Below are 17,240 nucleotides of genomic sequence, written 5' to 3'. Positions count from 1 at the left end.
TATTTTTATTTAAGAAATCAAAAGCATTAGATTATTATAAAAGTTTTCAAGGTTCTTTTGACTTTATTAAATTTCATTATATTTTTTAACTGAAAATCTTAAATCCTTTTTTTAACCTGAAATAAAAAGAGGAATTATATATTGATAATTGTTTTCTTTTACTTTTACTGTAGATTTTTGCTAATTTGTAGAAAAAATATTTTCGAAATAATCTAATATTTTTTTTGCACTAATATTTTATATGCAAACATACACATGAAATATTACACACTGGAGACAGGAGGAAAGGATGGTATGATAATACAGTATAATAACCAAGAGAAGTGTTCTGAGAGAATCACTTTATATATACTTGCATATGCATATACTTGTTATAATAAATATATTATTACCTCACAATATACGTACATTAGCATGTATCGCATCGGCCATATCTTACAGTTTCGTCTGTTCCATGACAATACAATTCCGTGTCTGTTGAGTGACAATACATTCATAACGTTGCGAATATATCCAACGAGTAAGACGTAGAGACGTTAAAAATAATGCAATCACCTACAGGACAGATTTCCTAATGAAACTTTGACACGTATTATTTAATATAAGTAAAACTGTGATTAATCACGATCAGTTGACGGAGATCGAATCAAACGTACTGATTTAGTTCCGTGTGGTGTGAAGTGTTCAATTGCATTTATTTTTTTCATTAAAAGTTTATTTGTTTGAATAACTTTATTTGTTAACACCTCAATCTTCTTCTGCAACAATTACACGAGTCGCTTCGAGAATTAAGGACGGAAGCATTTTTTCGAATTAAGTTTTACGGAATAAATTATAAAATAACGTTCACTGATCAGTTTAAAGTGGAATTTAATTAATTCTTTAAAATGGAATTTAATTAATCTTTTAAAACGGATTCAATCGATTTAATTAAATCGAAGTTTTACTTGAGACTCACTGAGATATCAAAGATTGCAATTTGAATAGTTGCAGAAAATGCTAATACATTTGAATATATTTTGTTATAAAAAAAAATTTATCTTAATCTTCGTGAAATAATTATCAATGCATCTATATCTATACATGAAAATATAATTAAACAAATTATTTCAATTAAATAAAATAAAGTAGCAAACGAATGCGCGAATTTAAATCCCCTGAGCTTGCTTAATTTAATTTGTTTAATTGCATCTTGCGTGCAAACTAATCATCCGCGTCACAGATCGTGTTGCGAGTTGCAGAATCATCCGTTTATAAAATAAATAGGGTGAAAACCTTGTTGATAACGCTCTTTACTTTCATTCGTGTAGAAGGTTATCTCGCAAGCGATGCGAAGATGAGAGTGATTAATTGGAAATAGTAGTCGCGAAAATCGATACGACACAACGTTCCTACGTTCTTACATTTGTAAAGTTGCGATGTTACTCTAATCGTAAGGGCTATGTTAAAGTAGGACGTGGTGGAATTAATACACGAGTAAATTCGAGACATTCACGTACAGCGTAGATTAAAATGGTACATTTTTGTGATATATTTCTCATTCGTTACGAGGAAAAATAGAATCAAATGTAGCAATTAATTTTTAGAACATTTGTCATCGCACGTCAAATTATTTAAAATCGAAGAAAAATCATCGTACAATCATTTATTTCTTTGATCCTTTAAAGAACATAAAACTCTTTCTTCTCTCGATATATATTTTTATATATTTTTTTTTTAATATTAAAATTTTGAAGAAAAACTATAATATTAAAATCATCTTGCCTGTAAAATATATGTTCAACAAATGGAACATTTTGATTGTTAATACATATAATACGTTTAGCTAACTTACACGTTTAATTAAAGTCTGCCTTGTCTCGAAGAAAGAGAACGAATGAATTGCGCTAATACGCTTAAAATTCAGATTCAGCAAAGTATACTTACTGTTACAGTGATTCAACGCTCGGGGGTATCAATTTGTTCTCTAAACGCTGTTTGTGCGCAGTAAGAATGAAAATCACCAAAGAGGCCAGATTGTTCAACATTAATGGAATTTAGGCGATCATCTGTTGGCGACGGTTGTAAATATTTTTTTTGTTTTTTACATTCGACAAATGTCCTACGAGTAGATGACGAGACGATCGAACGATCTAAAGGGAACTTAATCGTCCATCGCTTGCGAATACAGAGCAGGGTGTGATGCCGTTTCTAACGTCGTTTTCCAAAGCGCAAGAATACATGATCGACGTCTTGCCTCTTGACACCGCTGGCGTATCGGGGCAAGTTCTCTCGATATTCTGAAAGCAATTCAAACGCAACGGCATATGATTATTCATCGCCGCAGTCTATTCTGCGAACTTGAAAATAAATACAGAGGACAGAAATACGCGCACCAAAAAAGCGATATTCAAAATATGTATCGATACGGTAATATAAATTACTAAAAAAATAATTGAAAGAAATATACGCGTGCATGCGTGTTTTAAGAGATCTATATACATATACATATAATTTTTGCCTTTCAAAAAATCATTTATTTTATGTGCAAGATGTGCGAGATGAGTGATTTAGGTGATGAGCGTTTACCACTGTCGTCGACAAAGTCATTCACGTCCCTGGCGTCCCATAATCTGGCAATAGCGAAGCAAAGTTTACGTAGTCTGGGCGGAAGCTCCTCGAGAAATCCCGTGTTGCACTGAGTGGGCAGCGCGGCGGAAGCTTCGCCGGACAGAATCGCCACGGTCGTCACAGACACAAGGATCACCAATGTTGAGCTCATCATTTTTGGGCTGCAAGAAAAAAAATACATGCACGTCGCAATAAGTGATCTTACTTTTCTCACAAATTATAGCGACTTCAAAATATGATTTTTTAAATTTATAACAATTCTACCGATTACAATAAAATCGTAAAGTACACTTATAGTGTAATCGGTTTTGCAAGTTGTTTTTCAAATTTTTTTGCTAATTTTCTTTGTGTCATTTCATCACGCTAAAATGTTTATATTATAAATGTCTGTGCATATGTTGACCTATGAATAATGAACCGGTTTCCGAGTCAACTTCCTTGAATAATAATAATCTATTGTGAAATTAGACGTCATATTCAGTGATTCGATATTCACGTAATCTGAACTAAAAGAAAATAACACGGTGTAAAAAATCGTCGATATACGCTACGATATGTGATAAGAAGCGATTTGTACAATAATCTTTAAACGCAATCGATATAAATCATTGAAGCAATGTTACAATTGATATTAAGATGATAACGTAATTAACATTCGGTGATATAACATGTCTTAACGTTTAATCGAATACAAAGTGACCAGTGCACAAAATATTAATTGTTGGTTTAAAAAAATTCTAAATTAATGTATGTAAATAAATTCTGATGACTAAGAGATTACCATTTTTCATCGAAGTCCGATTGTACTTTGTAGCGTGTGATATATAATTTCATCCAATTTTATTTTTAATAGGATAAAGCAACCATTTTTATATTATTTTATGTCTAGTTTATTATAATTTTCTGTGTGCGCATAGTCGCTGTGTTAATTATTATATTTAATTTTAATTTCAGTTTCTTATTTCAAACTTTATTTTTTTTATTAGAGAAATATCTTCTCATCCATTAGACACATATATTGCATTCTACATTGTGCCATACGACTTCTTCACGCACATTTTCGGTATTCGCGGCAGCTAGACATGTATTGTGTTGTAAATGTACGCCCGCGTGAGACGCCCGTAAGATGAATAGTTCGGGTGTACAAGAGAAACGTTAGAAACGACAAGAATTGAGAAAGAAAAACGAACGTGACGGCGTCGCGTTGCAGAGAAGGCGATCCAAAAGCACGTCGAATAAATAAAATTCATTGATACGAATACGATCTTATGAGTATTCTCAAAGTGAAAAGAATTCGTGTTACCGTCGCACGTGCTCGGACTGTTCGATAGTTTTTACTTTATTCGAACAGGGAGCATCGAATAGAGATCAGAGCGGAACAGAGAGTAGCATTAAAGACAAAGGGCGGATAAATTCGATATTCCTTTGTTTTTGAAAAGTACGAAGAGCAGCCGTATCGTGAAATATGAGTGTTCCGTCAAAGTTAAATATGAACAACTAAAACTGGCATACGATATTTTACTCGCGCGAGGAGAAATAATTAATTTATATATATATCTGAAAATTTATATTCTTATTTTCATCGCTTTATTTTTCCGCTAGTTTTTGCAAAAAAAATTGTTTCGACGAAATATGAATGCGTTCCATATATACTTCGAGAATGTCCGCGCGCGTATATTCTAACTAATCATATCTCAAGAATCTCTCCTTACAACGCGCTCTAGACACTTAATGAGACAACATTTAATTACTGCTAATTAATTGCACCGGTTATAACGAGTTAACTTTGGCTATCTAGAGGTTTCGCGAATATATGCACTGAATATATGTTCTTGGTATCGTATTTCGCTACGTGGATGCATGCAAGAAGCGCAAGCCACGTACACAATTGCAGTACGTGGATCGAAGCAAATAGGCAACCTGTTGCTGATTCGCTGGCGCTCGATTGATAAATCGAGTAATCGTGTTTTATGTATTTTACCAATCGTCACCCACACAACAACAGCAGCTACGTGCTGAAAATAAAGTTTTTTTTTTCAATAAAATCTGCCGCTTAAACTTTTCAAAAATATAAAAAACGAAACACAATATTAACTTTGATACATGCTTGATCCACACTCGTCAGGCAAACTTTCAAATTTTTGCAAACGCATTTTTTCCGATCTCTCAAGATTTTTGTAAATGCTTGCGAATAAATGTTTAGAAGGGCAAAAGCAATACAAGTGTAAATTAATTCTTTCCATTCTTTTATCCGCAATTAATGATATTTTAAAACCGTGTAAAATAAAATCGCAAAAATGTTTGTTAATATAAATTTTGTAGAAAGTGAGAAAATATAGTCAGTTAATCCAGTGTAGCCTTGAAAAAAAGTAGTCACAAAAATGCATACACGTGTTTTTAATAAATATATGTATATGGAAACAGATAAAGCGATTTTTAGCTTGCGTCAGCGTTGTTACGCTGTTACAATTTAAATAGGAGATTAAATTTAATTAATTTTTGATACCGTAATGCATATCCTGTCTTTGTAGAGCGCCAAAATTGATAAGTAAAAAGCTAGACAACGGCCGATTGTTTGCATTCGCTTATCGCGAGGCGAATGCATGTACGCAAATATTGGCGATGCATCAAATAGGTAATATGACACAATACTAAAAACGTGCGTTTTCACATATTTCGCGTCGATATATGTACTTATTGCTTACACTGCGTTATAACCGATACGTTTCGTGGAACCAACGCAGTAGTATTAAAAAAAAAAAAAAAACTAAAAAAAAGCTACGCACAGTGATAAAAGAACAGTTTGACGATGAAAATAAATCGAAACTTCCGGAAAAAAGATAGTTCGACGCATCGTGAACTTATTAGAAAGACGGTAGTCGAAAGTAATTATAAAACTTTCGGTTCCGGCGATAGAGAGTGTTCTCAAAAGCGATTAAAGAAGAATGAATGTCGACGGTGAAAAGTTCTAATCGCATTTTTATACAGCATAAAATATCCGCTATATAATAAAGAACGTATAACGCAAAGACTAAAGTTTCATATTATAAAATATTTATTAATTAACATACATATGTAAAAATATTTAAAAAATATAAAGAAATATTAATATTTTGATATTAGCACACAAAAGAAAGTACGCGAGTTGTATTAAAATACAAAAATTAAAAAAATATCTTCTAATAATAAAAATAATAATTATCTTCCATATTTATTATTATAATTTGTTATAAAAAATTAATAAATAAATTATAACAAGAATTAATGATAATTACTGATTATCGTTAAATAAATTAATAACGTTAGTGTTCATCATTATTCGCGATATTAATATTAATGATTAATTTATCATAATTAATAATAATATTGTTTTATATATGTCAATCACAATGTTCTGATTTCTCGGCTGAACCGAAAAGTTGTAGGAATGAGAAGACGACAGAAAATAAATATGAAAAATATCAACGGAATACATTGATGCACATTATGTCTTGAAGTCGCCTCAATCATTAATGCATGAGTGACGTTAAACTTACATAAGCGTGATGTATACATTGAAAGCTTTGATAGCATTTGAAGCCTCATTCTTTTTCCCTTTGAATCTGAATAATACATATCACATAAAAACTGACTCCGCATATATCATCTATGTTGCAAGTATGTGAAATGTTAATGAGTAAAATCCGAAACATGATGAGAGGGAGATGAGAGATGAGACTCTTCTTTCGTATAGTGCGAAAAAGATATGCAAGTATTTAAGATGTTCATAATTTTTCAAAGCACAAACATATATTTCGTTACTTTTTTTCTAGATATTTAAGATTTCTCTGGCTTACAGAAAATTTTATTTAATTAACGGATTAATTAAAATAATTAAAATAAAATGGCATTCAAGTTTAAAACAACTGCATTTAGTTCTATGATGTCGTACATAAGAAGCAAATTAATAAGATATAAAAACAAGATTGAATATTGCCAACAGCAATATCCGCAAAAGATTTCTACATGTAGGTATAACACATCTATCCTAGTGGTTATTGAAATAGTTTTTATATTCACGTCAGAAAAATGAGAAATTAAAGAAACATGATCAACTTTCATTCTCAAGTCGGCGTGCGAGTCTTCGAAAAGCGTCGCTTTTAAAGCCAGGAGCGAAGATTGCCGCTTCACTTTTGCAAAATAAATTATGGGCGACTGTTGATTCTTCTTGCAAATTCGCATTTCTGAAGACGTCAAATCCTAATAAGTTCCGATTGTGAATAAAATAACGGTGGTCCAGACTCTGCGGAACTCGATTGCAGATTGACGATTGCATGCATGTATTTTACGTATTAGAATTCCTGCATTATTATTCCTGCTTTTTTCTGGCTCGATTTTTACATGCGCGCAGTATAATCCTTGCTCTCAATCCCTCTCTCTTCTTTGCGCTATCTCGCTTTTTATATATACTATCGTTCTGTACTTCCACTGCTATCTATAAATTCCTTACAGAGTGCGTAGAAAATTATTTCCGATATCTCCGATCATGGAGCACAATTCATATTAAAAAGCTCGAAAGATTGCCAATTATCAATGCTCTATCAATAGCCGCCACATCACTTCCAATTAAATCTTTTTGCTCATATTTCGCGCGCGCGCGTGTGTGTGTGGGTGTGTGTATAAATTCCGTGTTGTATTCACGTGTCAGTTTAAATTTTAGTTAGTTCTAACAGGTCGAATATTATTCCTTCGCGCAATAAGGTTAGATATAGCATGTCTCACGAAAAGGGCATAAGGCAAGAAATTCGTCTCGTTGACGATAAGTCACTTAGGACATTACTTGCAAGAATTGTTATCTCGGTTCTTCACGTTTCTGACGTCACAAGCTCACACGGTTATTTGCGGATCTCAATGGTGAAAGTTTTCCTCTATTGGTAAATTCTGTTAGTCTTATTATATCTTGTTTATTGTACTTTATTAAATCATTGCGCTTTTTCACTGTAGCGTACACAACTTAAGAGTTTATTATAAACTTATTTTTTATTTTAAACATGAAGCTTCTCAAGAAATTTTGCAAAATGTGACACTAGTAATAATATCAAAATTTAACACAATATTCAGAATATCCCAAATTTATCATATCGTTTTTCTTAGAGTTATCTTATCAATTTGAAATTCAGTTTTTTAACCTTTTGCTAAAAGCAACTGGAAATCAAGAGCTTTTTGGAACGCGCGTTTTTGGTAAATCGTAGTGTGAATGTTGTAACACCCATTTTCACAGTAAACAGAAATGAAATGGATAGTAAAATATCAGTAACCGATCTTATCATTTTAACGATTAATATATAATTATATAACAAATTTTATATAATTATATATTAATATATAATTATATAATATATAATATATTAATTTTATATAATTATATATTAATATATAATTATATAACAAATTTTCAAAAGCTTGTTGTTTCGCGATGCGATCGGGATGAAACAGTTGCGCGGACGATCGCAACTGTATAGTTTAATGCAGCGTATGCGATTTGCATCATTTGTATACAGGAAGATATTTGTGGATAGTGCCGGATGTGCTGATATGCGATACGTTGCGAGTTTGCTCTGTGTACATCACGATTAAACTTGCGGCACTTCAAAGTTGTCATATGATACGATATTAGATGAACACGATGATACATATGCCGGGCAAAAGCACAGGGAATACACAAGAATTAGTACGCTTGACGTAATGTGTGTCTTTTGAAATTAGTATTACGAATTTTGTAACTTTACTTAATGACGAAAGATTAAAGGCTCGTGTTTGGGAAAATGTCACTTGCATTCGCCTTTAATATTATCGTCGACTTGAAACGTTCAATTGAAAAGGCTAATTTGAATCTTGATTGAAAGCTCAGCGATTGAAATTAAAGGCTGGACGTTAAAAGGATAATGTATAAAGTTAATCACCAAATTTATGGATTTTCAAATATATAGATAACTCTGCCATTTTGATGTCAAACGAGTATTTCACGTATCGCTCTGTTTGTGTGTGGCCATGTAAATTTACATTTTAACTTTATGTAAAAATTTATGTATTTTCTTTCAATTTAAAAAGTTTGTGTTTGCCTGAAAAGTAGATCTAATAATAGAAAAATAAAATAAAAATACAATTTTCCAATATTCAGCGAATATTCATTTGTAAAATAAAACTCAATTAATTTTGTTTATTACTTTTCTCTCTCTCTCTCTTTCTTTTGCATGCAAGGTATCAACTGTGTTCAGAATATTATAAGAAATAATACAATAAAATTGCGGCTAGAATTATCGTCTTCTCGATACTTTTATCTCGAGACCTTTGTGGAATAAACAAACGCTTCCAAATCCGAAAAAGGTTACCATTTATGAGATCTCGAAATTCCGCAATAATACGCACCTATGACGAAATCGGGATCGTGAGCTTTAGGAAAAGATCAAACGATACAACATCGCTTGCGAAGCCATGGGTGCGATTTTATGTATTCAAGCAAAATCACATCTATGCGGGATTTGCGCATTTGTTTCTCTCTAATCCTTTTCTCGATGAATCGCAGAAATAACAAACAGATTAACCCGTCTTACGCGTAGAAATATACATATACGCATGTTACATTCTAAAGCTGTCTGTTACTTAGATAATATATTAGTTATAATTTTTTATACTCTCGTTAATTTCAATTAATTCTTTTTTAAGATCTTGTTCATATATGAGCCACCTCTTTGAAATTCGAGGCAAAAATTCCTTTTTGTTCTCCGTTTTATTTTCACGCTTTTGAGATATTTTAATGAATAAATATCTTGCTAAAATGTCAAAAAAATACAATCACATGGTTAAAAAAAATGTTAGGCGAAAAAGCACTGCCCTGTTGACACGCAGAGGAAAAATAAAGGTTAATTATAAGCTAAATGAGAGAGAAAACAAACCAGGTCAAATTACACTTGGGTAATTAACAAAACACCGCTATTCTATTTGTCGAATTTTAACGAGGTGTCTACAAGCGACATATCTACGAGCGGCACGTGTTATAGCTCATTTGTATGGATGGAAGCATATAAATCATCGTGTACGATATCGTAACATACAATCGGAGAATGCTTAAATCAATTTCGATGTACAATTAGCTCGATTCTCTCGTATTGTACAATACTGATAGCTTTACTGATAACCGTGCAGTATTTGAAAGCCGAAAAAAACCGTTTTCTCGTAACAACATGGCGCGGTGTAATCGAAGCATTGCGCGCCATTAAATTTTCTATATGAATTATTCCTTCATAAATGACCAAATTTTAAACAAATATTGCTAGTTATTCATTACGGGACATATTTTAAATTCTGGTATTAATTATCTGCGCGCTTAAATTTCATATCTTAATGTATATTTATTGCATGGATATTGATATATCCGTGAGATGCCGCACGGCGTCTTATAGCAGTTTATTTCAATTCTCAAAGTACCAATTTTAAATTCGACGTCTTAAAAGTCTTAAAAGTCGGTATGCAAGTGGGCCCTTATATTACTAAATAGTCGGATAAGAGTTAAACGCATGCCATCACTTTCGTCACAGCATTCTATTGTAGTAGAGTTTTTATAAAGTACGAACTTGCAATGTCAAACTTTGAAATGATCCTCTGAGAAGTAGCAAAGAAGAAGCATAAGAGCGTTTTTATGTCATTGATGAGAATGTGCAGAAAGTCTCAGAATTATCAAAATTGACACATATGGCGGTTATTTTGGGTGAAATTCAAAGACAATTCTTCCTTCGTAAAAATGTCAACACGCATAATAATTAGTTCAGTAATTATTCATAGTAATTAATTCCATATTAAAATTTTCGCACAAAGTCTACTGCAAGATTAAATTTAATTCGTTTGATTTTGAATTTTTCATAATTCAAGAATAATATCTCAATAACATGTTTGTTAACAAGAATTAATGCGGAATTTTAAGAAGAGACGTGTATACGTAAAGAACACTTTTGCTGAAAGATCTAAAAATTGTGTAGATGCCGATTTGAAAATAAAGTTTATTGGACAACTAAAATTTATCAATAGAGCACTCGATCTTTTTCATATAGCAGTAAAAAGTTTTGACGATCTATCAATGAAGATCGAGTGCTCTATATTAATAAATTTTGAATGTACAACAAAATTTATTTTCTAATCTGTACAATTTTCAGATCTTTCAGCAAAAGTGTTCTTTCCATGTACATACATTCCATCAATTCTAAGATATTTTACATAAAATATAAAATACAAAATGGATTACCTGACAATAACGCATGTCTGCGTCCAATTTATATGCAAATTACATAATAAAAAATAATATTAAAATTAAATATTTAATCCGCACATAAAATATAAGTGTTCTCAAGCAACAGTTACGTTTTCTCTGACAATAAATTCATTCAAAAACTTCGAAAAAAACATATATAATTTTCGTAAATAATAAAAAAAAAACACAAGAGCAAGAAAGTTAATTAATAATTTAATATAGAAATTTTCTATATTTCCATCAATAAATGATGATTTCCTGTATATTGCTTCAAAAATTGAAAGGAAAATCGTCAAAGGTCTACAGAGATCATACTTTACTTTCATTTCTCAACATAGCCGATTATTTGGCACATAAGCCGCGATTGAGAGCAACTATTCAAAAAGTAACAATAAAACGGATTACATCGACTCGAATGCTTTAAAACCGTATTAACATTTTAGCTTCTACTAAATTTATATCCTTCGTGTGGGTGTGTATAAATTATATCAAGAGAAGTAGAAGCACACTCCCGTTGAAGTAAAAATCGTTAAAATTTCCACATATGTTAAATTTGTATGCAATCATCTCGACAAGTAAAAATTTCTAATTTCTTATTTTATAGAATAATAATAATAAAATTATAATTTTTTTTATAAAATATAATGTATAGCATGCTGGTTAATAAATTTCTTACGCTTTATACTTTCTGAATATAAATACTGCAGATTATATTAATCCTTAATCAATGATGCGCATCTTCGCAACGTTGCTCTGATACGGTATTATATTCTAATCACTGTGCGGAATATCAAAGTCTAGAAGAGTATCTTATTTTATATTATCATTATACAATAAAATCTACATTAAGCAGCGAGTTCGATCAATATCTCATAACAGCAATTTGACGAAAATTCTGCGTGTAGTATCGCCGATATACTTGGGTGCTTAAAAAATCAGGAATCTGATTCTATCAAAAACTGACGCAGTGCAACGAAAAATATTCTATATTACATATTTCTCTTTGTCTTAAGAAATGCCTTTCTTTTGTTAGGTGGACTACGATTAAATGCAATGATACAAAAAAATGTTACCAACCTGAGGAAACGAAGGAGCGAAAGGTGTCGCCGCGAAGGTGTCGGAAAAATCGTCGGCGTTGCGGAACAAGGAGCCTTTCGGCTTAGTCGCGCGTTCACTCCTTGCACGATAAGCGCACGATGAGCGCACGAGGAGTAAGATAGACTGCGCGTTTGTACGAGGATGCGTTATCGGAATTCCGCGTACGACCGAGATTGACGGAAACAGAGCGGCTCGATGGAATTTAAGGAGCGAAATCGCAAAGTGTCGCGATGAGCGCGAGATGGTGGACGAGAAACGCACGAGATGCGGCCTCGGAAGGAGATTAAGAATGCAGTAGAGGACGAAGGGGTTGACTCGCGAGAGATACCGTGTGACAGTGGCGAGAATCAGCCGGAGATCAGCCCTTAAATACGCGCCGTTCCAGCTGCCATGCGCGTTTCATGGGGCGCCAGAGAAATCATACGTCGACGCGTAACTCGCCCTCTCTCGCACACCCTACCGCACACCCTCGCACCCATCGACGAGTTATCGTCGCTACGCAACAGAGATGCGACGTACTTTTTTCATCTATGTTAAATAAAAATTTCAGCGTGCCAACTTACATAATACACACGATTCGGCTGCGTCGTAAGGGACATCGATTACGGTCAAACTTGTTGCGGAGCTAAAGGCAAATTGTATGAGACAGATAAAGAATCCTCCGTCAAACAAATTGACCTTTCTATGATAAATGCGTCAAATGTGACGCAATAAAAGGTGATTTAAATATATGTATAGTAATAAATAACAAATAAACAATAACAAGTAAAAGAGAAAAAAAGGAAATGTAACGACAGGAATGACATTAAAACTACAGTCAGTAGTCAAATGACATTAAAAGTCAGTTTTTTTTATAATTTTTGCAATGTTTATAAGTTCTATCTTATAAGTTTCATCTTTTTTAAAATATTTATTTTTAAGCTTGTTATCATAATGTAACATTTTAAATACGATCGATATATAAAAGATTACATTGGAAATTTATTCAATGATAGCTACCTGTTCTACGAACATTTAGTCGTATTATGCACTTTCTGCGAACGCGTATAAAAATAAATTGCATATGCACATTTACTACACAGTAGTAAATTATTTCGAAGTATACTCCAACGTGATTAGTTACTTATGCGTAGAATTTTTTGAGAATCATATAGAATATGCATATATCTGATATATGCAATAAAATCTTTGTACGTTGCAAAATTTTATTTATAATTAAATATCTTTTTATTTTAATTTTAAACGACATGTAAATTTTTACGCATTTAGACCTTATCATACTTGATAAGATCTTACTTAAGCTTTTCGAAGCGTTCGCAGTATTCATTTAATTTGATATTCAACAAGGTTGACAATTATTAATGATATCTGCTTTAAATGTAATAACGTAAATATTTATAATTCTTTGTTTCTGAAATTGCCTTGCAAATGACATACATACGCATTAAAAAAGCGGTTAAAGATTTAAAAAGCATCTTGTGTTCGTTACATCGACAATTAGTAAAAAATGCATAATTAACTCTTGGTCAAAAAATTAATCTGTTAATGTTAATTATCGGTCATTCAAGTAATCGCCCTTACTTATCGCACGCAAATAAATACAATACAATAAACTTTTTGAAAGAACATTAACAATTTTATTTAAAATAAAACTCGAGAGAAAAATAAGCTTTGCATCAATTTAATGCAATAAATGGTAAACGTAAGTAACTATTAATAGAAATTTCATTGACACGATTTTATTTCAGATTTGCGGAACTCGATGCTGAAAAGCGTCAGGTGCGATACGAAGCGAAGCGATTAGCGCCAAGTTCTCTATACTTCTAAAAGCGATCGATTCTCCCACGTAAACTCGAAATTTCTCCTTCGTCGTTGTGCCGTCTTAGCTGTATATCATTTAAATTGTCGATAATAGCGCCGAGGGATACAGTATTCAGCTCAGAATGCAATGATTAGTTTGTTGCATTAATAATCGTAAAATTTTCGTCTCAAAATTATTGATACAAAAAAAACTTTTAAGTAATTTTTACTCAAATAATAAAATTAAAATAAAATTAATATTTTTAAATTTAGAAATTTTTTTTTATAAATATTAAGAATAAATTTATATTGTTATGTTCTAAATTGACATTTAGAGTATTGCTTGTGTAATATATTTCAACTTTCGTTTTTTAAAATTATGTTCAAATATGCTGCTACTTTAAAAATTGACGATAAGTTATTGTCGATGAATTAGGTCTTGTACAAAAAGTTTATATACAATAACAAATAAACTGAAATGTGTGTGCATACGTGCGCGTGTGTGTGAAACGTAGTTGCTGGTAGTTGCGTAGTAGTAGGTACATTGGAAATTTGTATCTTTATCTAATATTAACATTGTATATAACTATTAAATTAATATATCTAGCTGTGTAAAATAAAAATCGACAAGTTATTTAGCTATTCAATAAAAAAAACCGGTCTCAACTATACCGTGCTCTATTTTTTACACCGGTTTATATTCAAATATTTATTGTGGTTCAGAATTGTTCGGCTATTGCTTCGCATTCTACCTAAACAGCGGTCTTTCAGCTGAAATTTTCAAAAGGGAGCAAGTACAGCTGCAAATAACAATAGTTAAATTATGTGCGTCAAGCTATTTTTGTATTGGTCGTAATTTATTAAATATTTGTGACACCCATCTTAATCACTGATATATTCGATTTCTCTTACTTTACTTACTATTAAATTATTAAAAATCTAACGTCAATAAAAAATAAAAAAATATTTAATACAAAAAAACTTGGCGCGCTTCTACCTCAAAATAATCTAGAACTATAAAAATAAGTAATAATATAATTTAATATTATGTACATAATTATAATATTATACAATGTAATGTACATAATTATTATACAATGTATTCTATTTTTAAATTACAATGTATTGTAATTTATATTTTTATCTAATATTAGATAAAAATACAAATTTCCGATGTATCCACTACTACGCAACTACTAGCAACTACGTTTCATAAACACAATACAAGACTTAATGCATCGACAATAACTTATCGTCAATTTTGAAAATAGCAGCATATTTGAACATAATGCTAAAAAACAAACGTTAAAATATATTTGTGAAATATTTGTTTAATTATCTCAAGGCTGTTTCTAAGATAACTTCAAAAAATAGAATTCCTTATCTCTTAAATTACTTCAAATAGGTGATATAAGACATTTCAATAATTGCGAACAATTTTAATAATTGCAATAATTGCAATAATTGCAATAATTGCAACAATTGCAATAATTGCATCATTTTCAGAATGTTATCATGCGTACTTTTAGAAGTACAAAACAATGTACAGTCCTACATCTGATATACATTAACTGATCGTATTTCGTGTTACGCATGCAGAAAAAATAAACTGTTAAAATTGTATTATATATATACAATTTGTTAAATTTAAAGTAAAGTTAGTTTTACTATTAATTAAATTATTTTCAATCTCATCTCTTAACAGAATTTGGATAAGTTTTTAACTTGCCGATCACGTAAAGAAAACTAAGTCACAATTCGATTTCACGGAAAATTGAGTTCACGTCTCATGTAGGACGATTCCACCGCAACTCATTTTGCAACTTTATACTCCTATAAGTACAATTTGCATTTTTGTCACTTACGTCACGCTTGTGTTGGGCTGCATTATACATGATATAATTTTTATTACAATTATCAAATCAAATAAGATAGCTATGTCAGCCTAGAGCAAGAGATGTTGGGTGCTCAAAGATTAATTAAACAAGTTATAATATCAAACGTTTCGGCACATTTATTATGGCCATCCTCAGTAAAAGTATAATAACGGCAAGCGCGCCTTACAAAAAGAAATAAATTAAAGATAACAACAAGTATACGCCGCAAGATTAACGCATGTCGGTTAAAGATTTCAACCGTTTAACATAAGTATTACATATGCTTAGAATGATTCTCGAGGTTATAAATTATAAAAAATCCTTACGTGAGATGTCAGCAATATAAAGTAGTAAAAATGATATTTCATTATTATGGCCATCCTCAGTCATTTCATTTTTACTATTTTATATCGCTGACATCTCAAGTAAGGATTTTTATCATTTATAGCCTCGAGTATCATTCTAAGCATATGGATACTTATGTTAAACGGTTGAAATCTTTAACCGCGTGTTTGTAAGGCGTGCTTGCCGTTATTATACTTTCACTGAGGATGGCCATAATAAATGTGCCGAAACGTTTGATATTATAACTTGTTTAATTAATCTTTGAGCACCCAACATCTCTTGCTCTGGGCTGACATAGCTATCTTATTTGATTTGATAATTGATTTATTAAGAAGGCCCAAAAAACATTTCTTTTTTTAATAATTTTTATTACGTTCAATTTACATGTACTAATCATATTAATCTTTTGCCGCCCAAAAGAAATTTCGTTCATGTCACTTTGACGTTGTGCAATAATCATATTAATAAACAAAGTTTTTTTAGCATAAATATAATGAATATCATGAATTCTTTTATTAATAATTTTCATTGTAATATGAATATGATGAAGAAAGCATTGGGATAAAAGAGTAATATGATCTCCGACGTTTATGTACTACTGTCAAATATAAATAAACAAATGAATTTATATGACATCTGTAAACAGCTGTAATATCATGTTGAATAAAGCTTGCGCATTGCTTTTCGCAATATGCAAGAAAAATATTTCACGAAAGGCAAAACAGCACAAAAGAAAACAATTGGAGCAACACAATAGAATTTACAAACGTTTTCACTTATACACCTGATCAAAAAACTGTTGGATGCTTTTCCTTGCGTCGACATATATATAGAGAATATTTGTAATGCGTAGTTTATATGAATTTTTTTAGTAGTACATAAAAAACTACGAAAATACGTTCTAATGTTTGCTTATCACCATTGTTATATATGCGTGCATGTGCATTTTTATGCACCTTCACATATCTTGTTCCGATTTCGCGGTCATCGCGACACGCATTTTCTCTTTTGCGCGACCTCTGTCGTGTTCGAAAATAGATAATATGTTTATTTATTAACATGTTTATTTATAGACACATGTACATTACTAATGAAAAACATTATCAATATATATCGTTGTATCTACATAAATACATATAATTAAAAATTGAGATACATACATATAATTAAAAAAAAAAACAAGATACGACTTATAAGCCAAATAAATAGAAGATGTACCGTTTTCG

General features: G+C 31.4%; 1 protein-coding gene across 1 annotated transcript; it reads right to left on the bottom strand.

Moving 5' to 3' along the window:
• Nucleotides 1–324: 324 nt before the first annotated feature.
• Ms (Myosuppressin) lies at nt 325–12,365 on the bottom strand. Its single transcript, XM_012367967.2, has 3 exons — nt 11,972–12,365; nt 2,569–2,771; nt 325–2,279 (listed from the first exon to the last, which is right to left on the bottom strand). The coding sequence occupies exons 2-3, from the start codon at nt 2,762–2,764 to the stop codon at nt 2,191–2,193; spliced, it is 285 nt and encodes a 94-aa protein (XP_012223390.1). The 5' UTR covers nt 2,765–2,771; nt 11,972–12,365; the 3' UTR covers nt 325–2,190.
• Nucleotides 12,366–17,240: the final 4,875 nt, after the last annotated feature.

The sequence above is a fragment of the Linepithema humile genome, chromosome 1 (genome assembly GCF_040581485.1).
Source record: "Linepithema humile isolate Giens D197 chromosome 1, Lhum_UNIL_v1.0, whole genome shotgun sequence".
NCBI lineage: Eukaryota > Metazoa > Arthropoda > Insecta > Hymenoptera > Formicidae > Linepithema > Linepithema humile.
This window is presented reverse-complemented; position numbering and strand designations above follow the sequence as displayed.

Coding starts and splice junctions, on each gene's coding strand:
- Ms (XM_012367967.2), bottom strand. CDS start 2,764: ATGATGAGCTCAACATTGGTGATCCTTGTGTCTGTGACGACCGTGGCG. Junction 2,280..2,568: donor TGACTTTGTCGACGACAGTG/GTAAACGCTCAT, acceptor AATTGCTTTCAG/AATATCGAGAGAACTTGCCC.